Source organism: Pelobates fuscus, chromosome 3 (assembly GCF_036172605.1).
Source record: "Pelobates fuscus isolate aPelFus1 chromosome 3, aPelFus1.pri, whole genome shotgun sequence".
NCBI classification, from domain to species: Eukaryota; Metazoa; Chordata; class Amphibia; order Anura; family Pelobatidae; genus Pelobates; species Pelobates fuscus.
The window spans coordinates 287,655,620-287,669,960 of NC_086319.1; the positions used below are offsets into that span (position 1 = coordinate 287,655,620).

Here is a 14,341-nt window from a genome sequence, read left to right on the forward strand (position 1 = left end):
CACTAAAATAAAAATATGCAGCATTCTCTACATGTTGTGTTATTTGCGTATTACTCATCTTGTCCTAACCAATTTTTGTATGACATGTTCACAAAAATCTGTATGCTTTCTCACTGGCATAAATAAAGAATGTAAAAAAAAACAAAAAAAAACCCCCACCAATTTCTTCACATTAAAAAATCTTAGCTGGAACTTACAGCAGGGGGGAAGGCACAATCCTGATGATACTTAAGCGTTCGTCCCTGTAGGGCACTTTAGAGACGGTGATGAGGGTCTCTGATGAAGTGCACTTGAGGCATGCAATGGGTAAGCATCTTCACGGTTGTGCCTTTTCCCTGCTGTGTGGCTTTTTAATGTGAAGTAATTAAAAGTATTTGGTTTTATACTTTATTGCAGATATTGGGCATGTATTCTTTCCTTATTTGCAGAGTGCTTATGACATTAAATAGTTGTTACTCAGACTGAGAACTCTTGACAACCCAAGTGCATATCACTATTATGAAGATTTAGTGACAATGAGCAAGGTTTCATTTCTATATATTCAAAAGGCATTGTATATGAATAAAAGTGCTTCACCATGATCAAAGAAGCTTTTATATATCCATCTATATCCATCTGTACAGATGTATATGACACAGTTCTCCCACCACTGTACCACTGTTTAAAACACTCTGCAAAATCCTTTGTTGAATTCACCATCACCTGCCTCGTTGTATTGATCTGAATCTCATCAATGGTCTGAAATCTCTCTTTCCAGAACTTGGTTAGACTACGAAAACATAATTTCCCGGTTATACTACGAAAACATTTATCAGACCAGGATACCTTCTTCGATTGCACCATGGTCCAGTTGTGATGCTCAGGTCCCCATTGAAGGCACTCTCGGCGGTGGACAGGTATCGGTGGCTATATAGCCCCATGGGCAGCAAACTATGCACTCTCTGTGTTCTGACACCTTTCTATCATTGCCAGCATTCAGTTTTTCAACAATTTCAGCTACAGTAGCTCTTCTGTGTGATCGGACTAGACGGCTAGTCTTCGCTCCCCACATGCATCAATGAGTCTTGGGCAAGCATGACTCTGACGCTGGTTTTGGTACTAACCACTGTATACGGGAAACAACCCCACAAGACTTGCCGTTTTGGAGATGCTTAGACAATGACTATATAGTCCTTCGCAAAGTCACTTAGATCTTTTCGCTTGCCATATTTCCTGCTTCCAACACATGATTTCTGACTGTTTACTTGCTTCCTAATATATCTCACCCCTTAACAGGTGCCACTGTAACAATATAATTAATGTTATTCACTTCACCTGTCAGTAATTTTAATGTTGTGGCTGATAAATATATACCCAATATGCAAAAAGATTAGGCTTTTAGAACATCTGCATGAGTAGCTCTGTCAGTCAAGTGACTAATGGTGCTGATTCACAGGAAGTAGAGAAAAACATGCAAAGAATGAACAGAAAGTGTCCTTGTATGGGCATACAGTAAATGACCTGCCTAGAACATGAAAAACAAAAAAATTACAAAAAAGGTATCTCCGTTTAAGACTGTTCCACCATATTTGAGATAAACAGGAAGCCGGAGGGTATTATATTCATCTTCAATGCGACCTGGAAAACCAGTGGCCATTGAGCAAGGAGAGCTTATCCTTGTATATAATACATGAGAGGGTAAGTAGCTGATGTGCTAGTAGAAACAATCAATTAACAGTGATGTTTAACCTCACAAGCTATTCCTTAGACTTGGTCCCAATAATTGCTCTTGTATGCCTTGCTATGTACTAGGAATCAATAAAATAAATGGTTAGAATATTTGAAATGTTAAATAAAAATGAACGTACTCATCATTCAGGCCACATCTACGTGAAGTTGGATTTCCAAACTTGGTGATGGTTTCTGTAAGGTCTTGATAGAGGGAATCTCCAAGTGAACGTGGGATTCCCTCCCATGCCATGATTAAGATAATGATGACAGCATTCTCACAACTGTGGCCAGCACGCTTTCGGACCAAACATAGGAGTTTTTCCTCCTCACTCTGGCGGCGAATGACCTAAAGTGAATGGATCACAAAAAAAAAAAGTTTTAAATCTGCGAATCCTCTTCAATAATTCAAGTAAAAAAAAAAAAAAAAAAAAAAAAGATTATGGCTACTGGGGAAAAATGGTAGCAATCCAGCTGGTTATAAATTGCATTTTTTTTATATGAAAGAAAACGGATAGTAAAACAAATTGTCTGAAGGTTGTGTAATCATGTACTAGCACGGTTTAGTATGTTTTAAAAAAACAGATTCTAAGCTTTTGTTGTTAAACATACTATAGGCACTTCTCTAAAATCTTCGCCTACTTTATCATCTCTTACATATTAGCATATTCCTGTACAAATTATTTAATCACTGGCTCACAGACATATTTTACAGAAAATTACTCCTTATCAACATTCTGCTGCATATCTTTAGCTTTTTTTTACATCCACACACACACACGCACGCACGCACACACACGCACACACACACACATATATATATATATATATATAAAAATAAATACACATACACACATAAGCTACTGGAGTGTTCAATATCTGCTAGTTAGCAAGTGAGTCAAGCAAGTTTGATATTCAGTGTTTACATACAAAGGCAGACAGCATTAGATACATTTTCAGGTTTCTATAAAGTAATGAGATATTAGAAGACGGCTAACATTGTCTAATGATCACAAATAATGGTCAGCTCAGAGCAACTGGAAAAGGAAGACTTCTGTTACCAGCATATAAAATTACACAGTGCTGTCCTTAGATCACCTTGCCCTGCCTACTACCATCCGTTTCCTGCCATTCAAGAACATCCTCTCTTCGAAAGCACGCAGCCCAAGTGACCCTGTGTTCCTGGATTAATGTAATGATTTTTTTTTAAAAAATCACTAGAATACCACCAGGGCTGCATCAGAGTAAAATGGTAAGCCAGACAAAGATATGCTTAACATTACAGCAAAAAACAAACAGTTGTTGATGTTTCACGTGAAGGATAGAGCTAATTTAAAGGGTCCCCATGAGAGAGTTAATGCACAGATATTCTTGAAGACGCAACAACTGAAAATATATAGGGTGAGCTTTAGTGTTTAATACTCATTTATTACATGCAATCTCAGTAGCTTGTTCTAAAGGGTCACTCCAGACAACAACACCAAAGTCACACATTTTATAGCTGCCTGCCCAAATTACAGCCTGAGTTCGTTTTTTCCCACCTAATACTCATTGTGTGTAGTTAAGCCGGTACATTACATCTTACTATTGTGAAGCGCAGCAAAAGAAGTTGGCGCTATATAATAATAATCATAATAATAATATAGTGAATAAACCCACCTTTTCTGCCCACATAGTGTTTTCCCAACAACATAGTTGTTCATGTCATAAAAGAGCCAAGCAAGTTTTAGTTCAACTAACAGCTTTCATAAATAAAATGCTGTAACTGGATTACAATGCACCAACTATCAGTAAGAAAATGCTGAGAATAAGGGACAGGAGATCTCCATACCACAACAAGCAACACAGATTGTATGATGCTTAAAGTCTATTTAACCCCTTAAGGTCCAAACTTCTGGAATAAAAGGGAATCATGACATGTCATGTGTCCTTAAGGGGTTAAATGACAATGTATACTTTACATCAGGGGTGATGAGCAGCAGCCCATAAGTGTATGTTGTACTACAACTCTCCCATATTGTCTTCTTGTCAATGCCTGTCAGCAAATCATATGAGTTGCAGTGAAAAAAGCATCACAGATAAAAGCACAAAAGCATCAAGGTAATTCTGGAATTTGGGAATCATTGATGGACCCTAGCACAGCTTATTTTTTTGCTTTATTTGTTTTTGTCACCAGAGGCAGCACAGCCTCTCTGGTGATTTTTACCACTTTAAAATATGATCTTATTGTTAGATGTTGATACTTAAAAGTTGCAGACTTTCCCACCAATTGTAGGTGACCGTTCCAATTTATTTCCACGTGAGGTTGAAAAAGGCTGATCCTTTTTTAAGTCTAAAACAAATGTCAGATTCCTGATGTTTAAGTTCCTATTTTACTCACCCCCTTATCCAGAAGAGCCACAAATGTTTAAATAGTATATGGAATAGCAAGTGTAAGTTGAGGAAAACGTACCCATTTAGCAATCGGACATCCCCTGGAACTCTTCCCCTCCTTTCCTGTGTAAATAACCTTTTCAATGCGTATTGCTGGCCCTTTCTCACCATACCTGCAAAATAAAAGCAGAAGAAGAGCTAAGTGGATAACTACAAATTAAGTGTACTATGTAAAAATCACCAGTTCTTATGAGGTCATATCATCCACACACCAAAATAATTTTCCCTTGCACAGCCACAAATTAAAAGAGTAAGATATTGTTAAGGTGGAAGAAAATTTATTTATAGAGTGCAATGTATGCCACTACACTCCTCCCCCCCCCCCCCCCCCCCCAAAAAAAAAGTTAATTGTACAAGATGATAATATATAGCAAATCATTTTTTTTCCTTACACTATACTGGCCCTACTCAATTAAAAGTAGAAACTGTCTCTTTACGTGAACCTTAATATGTTACAACAATGAACAAAGAAGCAATAATTTGTAGAAATAGCGAGTCTGAGTTCCTCAGTTTATGAAAATGTCATAGCCCATGACACCGGTTATAGAGAAATGCCCTTGTTGTAGTACTAGTAGTTCAATTAACCATGAACATACTGTTTAGAAGAATATATTTGTATTTGTTTATCCCTCTGCCTTTTGATCTTTAAAGGAACACTATAGTCACCTAAATTACTTTAGCTAAATAAAGCAATTTTAGTGTATAGATCATTCCCCTGAAATTTCACTGCTCAATTCACTGTCATTTAGTAGTTAATTCACTTTGTTTCTGTTTATGCAGCCCTAGCCACACCTCCCCTGGCTATGATTGACAGAGCCTGCATTTAAAAAAACAACAACAACAAAAAACGGTTTCACTTTCAAACAGATGTAATTTACCTTAAATAATTGTATCTCAATCTCTAAATTGAACTTTAATCACATACAGGAGGCTCTTGCAGGGTTTAGCAAGCTATTAACATAGCAGGGGATAAGACAATCTTAATTAAACAGAACTTGCAATAAAGAAAGCCTAAATAGGGCTCTCTTTACAGGAAGTGTTTATGGAAGGCTGTGCAAGTCACATGCAGGGAGGTGTGATTAGGGTTCATAAACAAAGGGATTTAACTCCTAAATGGCAGAGGATTGAGCAGTGAGGCTGCAGGGGCATGTTCTATACACCAAAACTGCTTCATTAAGCTAAAGTTGTTCAGGTGACTATAGTGTCCCTTTAATCTATGCTTTGTGGTCTTAAATATGAGGATTTACTTTTACAACGGCTATATTGTTTCAGAGGAGTAGTTCACCAAACTCACTATACGCACACACCTGGGGAACAAGAGATTACTCACCGTTCTTCCATGAGCTCCCTTATGGAGGCTACTGTTGGTCCTGAGCCAAGATGAGTGTAGTAAGGTCCTTCATCCTTTTCATTAATTTGTTCTGCAAGATACCAAATATTGTAAAATAAATTATGTATAAATATATACGTCACACACTACGGATTCCTAAAACAGTGCTTTACATTTTTAACAAAATATCACGTTTTTGAAAAAGTTTTGAAATATAGGGGTACACAGTAACAATAGCTAAGCTCTCGGTATTATCAATGTGTAAACTGCACCTAGCAAAGCATTAAAAATATGCACAATGCCAAAAGGAAGCAATGTGTCCAGGTTAGCACAAGGTAACCCCTGGTTATTATAGAGGCAAACATTCTGGGCAAAGGCACTTGATTATTCAGTCTTTATTATGATCTTTCATCCGCAAGCATCATGGGAGGAGGCATTTGCTCAATATATTCATATACCGGTACCCCTCTCCAGAAAGAGGAAATGGGTAGAGTGCAGTTCACTGGTCTCCGCCAGTCTTGATCACTAGGGATTACTTACTTTTGTACCCCTACCTGTAGCTTGCACGAAAGAGGATGAGCTAGAAGCCACTACTTTCCAACCTAGTCCACGAGTGGTAGCTGAGATCACACTATTTTACCATTCCAGCCATTATTTACTTTTAGGGTTTATGGGACGCTGGCCTGTTTTATCACACCTGCCTACATAGGGATTTTTTGTTTTGTTTAGAAGAATACCATACGTCTAAAATATCTATGTATCTTATGATTCTGCTGCATTCATTTTGTTTGGGTCTCAATCATATTAAATGGGTATCCACTATACCTACCAAGTTTCTCTATTCAAGAGGGACAATCCCTATTTTGAACCAAATCCTTCTGTCCATCTTTTCTAGGAGCTCTATATTGGTGCTCCACAGCAACAATACTCCCAGTAATATGTACTTAAAACGACATTATATGTGTTTAGAAATCAATCTGTGCAATCAAGATACATTGCTCTTATTATATGACATTTTCATGCATTGTTATTCGTAAGTCATCTAAAGTTTCTCAGAACAATCCTAACCCCAACTACACTCTACTCACACCCCTTAAACTAAAGTGTCCCTCTTTGTCCATTTGAAATTTTGGGAGGTATGAGCTGAACTACAGCTTTAAATTTACTTTCCACTCACTGCCAGAGAATTCTGGGATTGATTTTCACCATCAGCTTGAGGATCAATGTTTGGCTTTCAAGCCAGAAATCCGATCTCCGAAGTCTTCCATACTGAACCCTGAGTAGTTAAATTGCAGTACTGACCAATTGATTGCGTTTGTAATTTGTGGATGTTATTGATTAGTTAATGTCATTTCAGTGAGCAGCCTCTGCCAGGGGCATTTCAATTCAGCTGTTTTACCAAATTAGTATTATATTTATTAACCTATGAAAGTGTGAGCTTGCCAAATATAGCTGGTCATTCTGAGTCTTTAAGAACTTTCATACAATCAGCTTGTTCCAAGGACCATGGATGGCATTTATATTGTTCTTACCTTATAAATCAATGTAAAGTAAGTCTGCTGAAAAGATGTGGGAACCATTAGATGAGAACAAGGCAGTAAGGTTGTAGAACAAAGGTCAATGATCCATTGTAGGGACACTAGCAGTGAGATAAATATATGCCTTCTCAATTTGTAACACATTTGATAATCCAAGCACAAGGCTGTTGAGAACAATTTTCTTTTTCAGGTTTCAAAAAACTCATCTGCTTTATGTCTCAAGGGATATTAAACTCCATACTTAAAAAGCAAATACTCCAACCTTATACAGCAGACTATGGAAATATCTTCAGTCCCTCTAATTAAAGATGTGAATTGGCAGGTGTTAATTTGGGTTGAGAAATGCCAGTACACATTAAAATCACCCTGATAAAATGAACAACCCATGATATGCCTGCCGCAACGTCTTACTCCTATAAAAATAGGCCATTTTCACGTGAATGACTTGGGGGTGGATCCAGAGTTTGAATTCTTTAAGAGTACTGCATAATTTGCGTCAGATTTTATCTTTTGAAAATAGACACAAACGCTGAGTTGGGTAAATTCTCAAAACTGTAAATACTCTCTATATCAGTTTACGGCATTGATATTAAACGTATTAATATTAATTATAAAAAATTAGGTTTAACTTAAAGGGACACTATAGTCACCGGAACAATTACAGCTTATTGAATTTGTTCTGGTGAGTAGAATCATTACCTTCAGGCTTTTTGCTGTAAACACTGTCTTTTCAGAGAAAATGCAGTGTTTACATTACAGCCTAGTGATAACTTCACTGGTCATTCCTTAGATGGCTGCTAGAGCTGCTTCCTATGTCAGTCTTGCCTAGTGTGCATCATAACATATCAGTATCTCCTCCCTCTGCATGCAGACACTGAACTTTCCTCATAGAGATTCATTGATTCAATTCAATATGAGGAGATGCTGATTTGCCAGGGCTTTGTTTGACTTGTGCTGGGTCTGCCCCTGATCTGCCTCCTTCACAGTATCAGCCAATCCTATGGGGAAGCATTGTGATTGGCTCAGAACAACACTTTTGATGAGGTCAGCAGACAGCTTGCTGGTCTGAGGCAGAGCCAGCAGCTTCAGGTTTGAATACAAGCAAGATTTTACTATATTTAGGGAGGCAAGAGAGGGCCAGGAGGGTTAGAAATATATGTTTGTGTTCCTGACCCTATAGTGTTCCTTTAATAAAACTGGACAACCTTGCAGGGATTAATTCAAACAAGCAAACAATGAAAACAGCTAATCTTAATTAAACTTCATTTTATACGGACTGATATCAATTGTACGTTACGACAGGGCTCGACAAATCCCAGGCGCAAGGTCTGTTCAGCCCCCGAGATGATGAGCTGCCTGAGAGCAGAGGCGGGCAGGCTGCTCACAGAGGACTGAGGCAGGCATGCGGCTGACAGAGGGAGGGGGGCGGACGACTCATGTATTGCTGAGGGATGAAGGCAGGGGGGCGGCCGGCTCATGGATTGCTGAGGGAGGCGGGTGGCTTATGGAGAGCTGAAAGCGGGAGGTAGGTGGTTCATGGATTGCTGAGGGAATGGGGGTGGCTTATGGAGAGTTGAGGGAGGCGGGCGGCACAGGAAAAGCTGAGGGAGGGAGGCGGGCGGCACAGGTAGAGCTGAGGGAGGGAGGAGGGCGGCACAGGGAAAGCTGAGGGAGGAGGGCGGGCGGCACAGGGAAAGCTGAGGGAGGAGGGCGGGCGGCACAGGAAGAGCTGAGGGAGGGAGGCGGGCGGCACAGGAAAAGCTGAGGGATGGAGGAGGGCGGCACAGGAAGAGTTGAGGGAGGGAGGAGGGCAGCAGAGAAAGAGCTGAGGGATGGAGGAGGGCGGCACAGGAAGAGTTGAGGGAGGGAGGCGGGCGGCAGAGAAAGAGCTGAGGGAGGCGGGCGGCACAGGAAGAGCTGAGGGAGGGAGGCGGGCGGAACAGGAAGAGCTGAGGGAGGGAGGCGGGCGGCACAGGAGGAGCTGAGGGAGGGAGAGGGGCGGCACAGGAAGAGCTGAGGGAGAGAGAAGGGCGGCACAGGGAAAGCTGAGGGAGGGAGGAGGGCGGGTGGCACAGGAAGAGCTGAGGGAGGGAGGCGGGCAGCACAGGAAAAGCTGAGGGATGGAGGAGGGCGGCACAGGAAGAGTTGAGGGAGGGAGGAGGGCGGCACAGAAAGAGCTGAGGGAGGGAGGTGGGCGGGCGGCACAGAAAGAGCTGAGGGAGGGAGACAGGTGGCTGACTTAGTGCGGCGGCGAGAGAGCTGTAATCTCCCTGCTCTGTTTTCCACTGGACCCCAGGAAAAGCCTATCCAGTCCAGCTGTCCAAAGGTAGGGAGACTGGGTGGATGTAAATTAAAATAAAAAAAGTAAAAAGTATTTGCGAATGAGTGTGTCTGTGTGTGTGCGTTTATGTCTGTGTTTTTCGGTCAGTGAGTGTGTGTGTGTGTTACCTCCAATCACAAGGGAAAGGTGTTTTTCCCACGCCGTGCTGGTGACGCCATGGCAGGACCCACCTTCATGGCCTAGATCAGTGGTAGTCAACCTTTTTTTTACCTACCGCCCACTAATGCATCTTTTTGGTTGAAAAGATGTCCTTACCGCCCACCAGTTTTCGCGCAAATGCAGAATATTTTTTAGAAAGGAGGGTGTTTTACAAAAAATAAATGTACGTACATTTATCTTTTTATTTCTACTTAATGCAGGTTTATAAGGTTTTTAACTTTATTAAGTTTAATGAGAAAACAATAAAGTAAATTGAAATTACCTTTACTAGTGATTAATGAGATCCTTGAGGTTGATGCTGCGAGACTAAATATTTGATATCTGGTTCGATTTTCGTAAGGAACAAACAAAGGTCTCTTTCAGTGATATTCAGACGACTTCTCTGTTTGCGCATAATATGATTTCTCATTTGTGCGTCAGCTCATCTCCTCTCCCTCCTCAATTCCCCTCCCCACCTTTTTTCCCCTTTTTTCTATTTTTTAACCTTCCTTGTAGCAATGCCCAGTAGGAAGGCTGAGCTAGGTAGCCCACTTACTATATAGTCCACTATAACAGACAGACACACGTACAAGACACACATACAGACACATGACACATACATACACACACACACACACACGACACATACATACACACACACACACACACACGACACATACATACACACACACAGACACATACAAATACAGACACACACACGACACATACATACACACACACACACGACACATACATACACACACACGACACACATACAGACACACATAAACAAATACAGACACATAGATATACACACACGACACATACATACACACACACACGACACATACAACACATACAGACACACACACGACACACACACACACACACAAGACACACACGACACATACAGGAACACAGACATACACACATACACACAAGACACATACATACAGACACACACAAGACACACATACCAACAGACAGTCACACATACATACACACACACAAGACACAAGACACACACACACACATTATATTTAAGTCACCCTCCTGTTTCCTACCTTTTAGATTCAGGAGGGTACGCTCCCTGGCGTCCAGTGGTGGCTCAGGTGGATGGGAGTCAGAGTTCCCACTCTGACTCCCTGGTCTTCCTCCCGCGCGGCTCTCAGGGTTAGCTGGGAGGAGTGACGTGCAGTCACTTCCTCCCAGCTCTGCGATGTCATCACAGGGGGCCCGGTCGCGCTGTTAAAGCGCCCAGCGCTGACCGGGCCCCCGCACAATCCACATCCATCGGGTGGCCCTGACAGCATGGGCCACCCGATGGACCCCTCCATATGCGGCCCCGGCGGTTTGCCGCGCGGGCCGGGGCCGCAAATTGTCACGGCGGTACCCAGTCGCAGGGGTACCGCCGGCTCGCACCCGCCAGCCCGCCCGTCCGGTCGTCAAAACCTGGAAATCCCTACCGCCCACCTGAAATCCTAAAACGCCCACTAGTGGGCGGTAGGGACCAGGTTGACGACCCATGGCCTAGATCATCAATCTTGACGATCTCAGCCAATCCAATCCTTCCCCTTATGAAAGCGTTAGGAGATTTTTATGCATACACAGCAAAATGCCACTGCGACAATTTAACTTCTCATGGAAATGCATTAAATCAATGCTTCCCTATAAGGAACATTAACGCATGTGCTGCACAGTGTAAAGCACTGACTCAGGAAGCACCTCTAGAGGCCGTCTGACTGTCGCTAGAGGAGTAACCAACCACGCAGCAATGTAAACACTGCTTTTTGTCTGAAAAGTCAGTTACATTGAAAAGTATTCAGGGACAAGTTATAGACTTCAGAACAACTACAATAAGCTGTAGTGGTTCTGGTGACTATAGTGTCCCTCTAATAATTGTATTTTTGGCTTGATTTCTCTGGCTTTAACTTTTCTAGCTGGCTCCTAGATTCCAAGCAAATTTGTCAAGCCCTGTGTTATGATTCATTAGAAGGGCAATCAAAAAAAAAAATATACTAAAATAAAAACCTCCTCTGCACATGGTGTTCAAAGAAACTAAGCACAGTTACTGTATCATAAAGGACAAGCACAAATCAAGTTAAGGTGTGTGTGTGTGTGTGTGTGTGTGTGTGTGTTCCTGCATACAACACGCCATGATCGAATAATACAGCATTTAGTGGCCATATTAAGGGACTGAGAACATAAAGAATAGGAAAAGCAAACATTAATTCCCTCCCCCCCCCCCCCCCAATATTTTGAAGGAATGTCTTACACATAGCAGATGTCTGCTGCAGCATTCCTAGGAAGAGATCCAGTCACGGACGGTTTTACACACAAACACTGACACGCCCTGGCTGCAGACATTTCTAACAACATGGATCAAGTTCAAGGTTAAAAGCGTGTAGGCAGATATTTTTCCAAAATGCGCTTCTGTGGGAGATTCCAGGGACCCCCACAATATGATAAATTATATGCACAGGCATTATTTAAACCCAAGTACACTACACAACTGCAAAATGCTTTAAATAGTTTTAAAACCCCAGCAATAAAGAGAAATTATCCAATATTATTGTGTCCTTGCAAGCATGTCGAAGGAAAGTTGTACTTAGACTACACTCAGGGCCGTCTTTAATATCGATTGGACCCTGGGCAAGCATTTGCTTGAACCCCTTGGACCCCGCCCTCCTCCCCACTCATAATTCCCAGCTGCCTGGCAGGCAATCATGGCCTCCAACCCCAACCTAGTGATGGAACTAATGTAGAGAGGGCCTGGTTCAAGAATTGTTTTGGATCTACCATTTGGCCATTCTTGTAGGGTTGTATTTGTGAGCAGTATTTGTGAATTTGAATGTTAGCATGTTTTTGTATAGAGTATGTGTGTGCATATAGGGGTGTATTTGTGTGTACTGTTACCATTGGAATGCAGTGGTGTACTTGTGTGTAGTGTTTGCGTTTAAATGTAGGGGTGTGCGTTTGTATGTAGTGTAGTGTTGGCTTTTAAATGCAGGTGTGCTTTTGTGTGTAGAGTTGGTGTTTGTATATAATTTAAACGTTTTAATAAAGGGATGTGTTTGTATGTAAAATTTGTAATTGCATGCAGGGGTGTGTTTGGATGTAGTGTCTTTTAAATGCAGATGTACATTTGTGTGTAGAATTGGTGTGATTGAAGGGTGTGTTTGATTACAATATTGGAGTTAGAATTCAGGGTTGTGTTTCTATATAATGATTGTGTTTGCAGCGGTGTGTTTGATTGCCTGGATGTATGCACATACATACTAACACAGATATCCATACACATTGACACGCAGATACACACATAAACACAATGACACATGCACACACCTTGACACACAAATACACACACTAACACAAACACACTGGCATATACACACACTAACAGATACATAATTTTGATAAAAACACTGGTGCACAAGCACAGATACACACACTGGCACATCCACAGAGATACACACTGACACCGATATGTACACAGACTCAGATACACACAGGTACACATGCAGGGGTGTATTTTTTGTGTGGTGTTGGCATTGGAATGCTGGGATATATGCTGTAACGGACCGTTTCACTTACAAGAGGATAAAACCCAGTTTAGGCGATAATCCCCTTTCCAGATGCCCAGGCAGCTACTGCAAACACCATTCTCTCGACTGGAACCACACGAACACTGGAACAGCTGAACAAGAAAAGCAGACATCGGCTTACACTCTTGGCAGTCAGCATACAATCCCATTCCCCCAAAGACCGAGACGACACATCGCTTTGAGGGTTAAGTAAGACTGTGGACTGGGACACCCAGTCTGGCTTTTATTACAACCAAGTACATACAGGACACTCCCAGGGGGAGGATGAATTTAACCAATCACATGGATGTACCTCCCACACATTTCCTCCCCTTAGATTAGCACTTAACATAATTATACCGTACACCTTTTTCCCCAATTCCTGGATGTACCCCAAATACATATGCTACACCTCCAAAACAGGTATCCCCTGATAGCCCTTATTCAGGGGGACAACATATCCAAGAATCAGGTCATTCGGATGAATGGTTCGGGAGATATGAAGTTCCAAAGATTTGACCGACCGCATGGGTAAAGTATCCGAAAACAGTTCCATGCATTTTGGCCCTGCGGTCGGTCACAAACAAGGGAATGAAAACAGGCGAATTGCCTGTGTTATAGAGCCTGGAGAGGGTTTGAATGAATTCCCTTGTTTGTGGGGTTCTTTCTACCGAACGGCTGGTCATTCGGTAGTTTCCATACGAATTTCTGGAAGTATGGAGGTCTCAGCGGTGTTTGCCTAGTCAAGTGTCCGATTTTAGTTCCAGACACTCAACGGCAAAACACCGCTGTTCGGTAGTTTAAGATGGCCGCCGCCACGTGGTTGTTTCCTGAATGGCGGCCACCCAGAGGACACAGAACACATTACATGATTGCCAATTACCCGTTTGCAACATTGTTGCAAACGGTAATTGGAGGCACACTTAATCCTGGGTGGTCTGGTTGTTCGGTAGTTTCCTCAATACAATGAATGGAGTGATTCTACCGAACAATCAGATGAAGGCTGCATATATATATATAACACAGGTTAACTGCATACAAAAATACATACATGACATGAAAGTATTAAAGGCAGGATTACTGTACTACGCTCCACAGTCTTAAAGGTACAGTAGTCCCAAAAGTTCCAATATGTCCATCGCTGCTTTTAAAGGGCCAGCAGCAGCAATACAAATTATTACATGCCCAAATATAGCTTCTAAAGTGCAACACGTCCAGGGGCCATAGTCAGCGGGCAGGAGGCCAGCAGCCAGGCCTCTCCAGTTCACAG

The 14,341-nt window shown here is 41.9% G+C and overlaps 1 protein-coding gene across 1 annotated transcript in view; it reads right to left on the bottom strand.

Annotated features, from left to right (window-relative positions):
• TET3 (tet methylcytosine dioxygenase 3) overlaps window positions 1-14,341 on the bottom strand; it is a 105,138-nt gene that overhangs the window by 15,249 nt on the left and 75,548 nt on the right. Inside the window, exons 5-7 of the mRNA XM_063448668.1 lie at window positions 5,471-5,561; window positions 4,160-4,253; window positions 1,848-2,056 (exon numbers count right to left, since the gene is read on the bottom strand). Of these exons, the coding sequence (XP_063304738.1) occupies window positions 1,848-2,056; window positions 4,160-4,253; window positions 5,471-5,561 (394 nt within the window). The remainder of the gene's footprint in view (window positions 1-1,847; window positions 2,057-4,159; window positions 4,254-5,470; window positions 5,562-14,341) is intronic.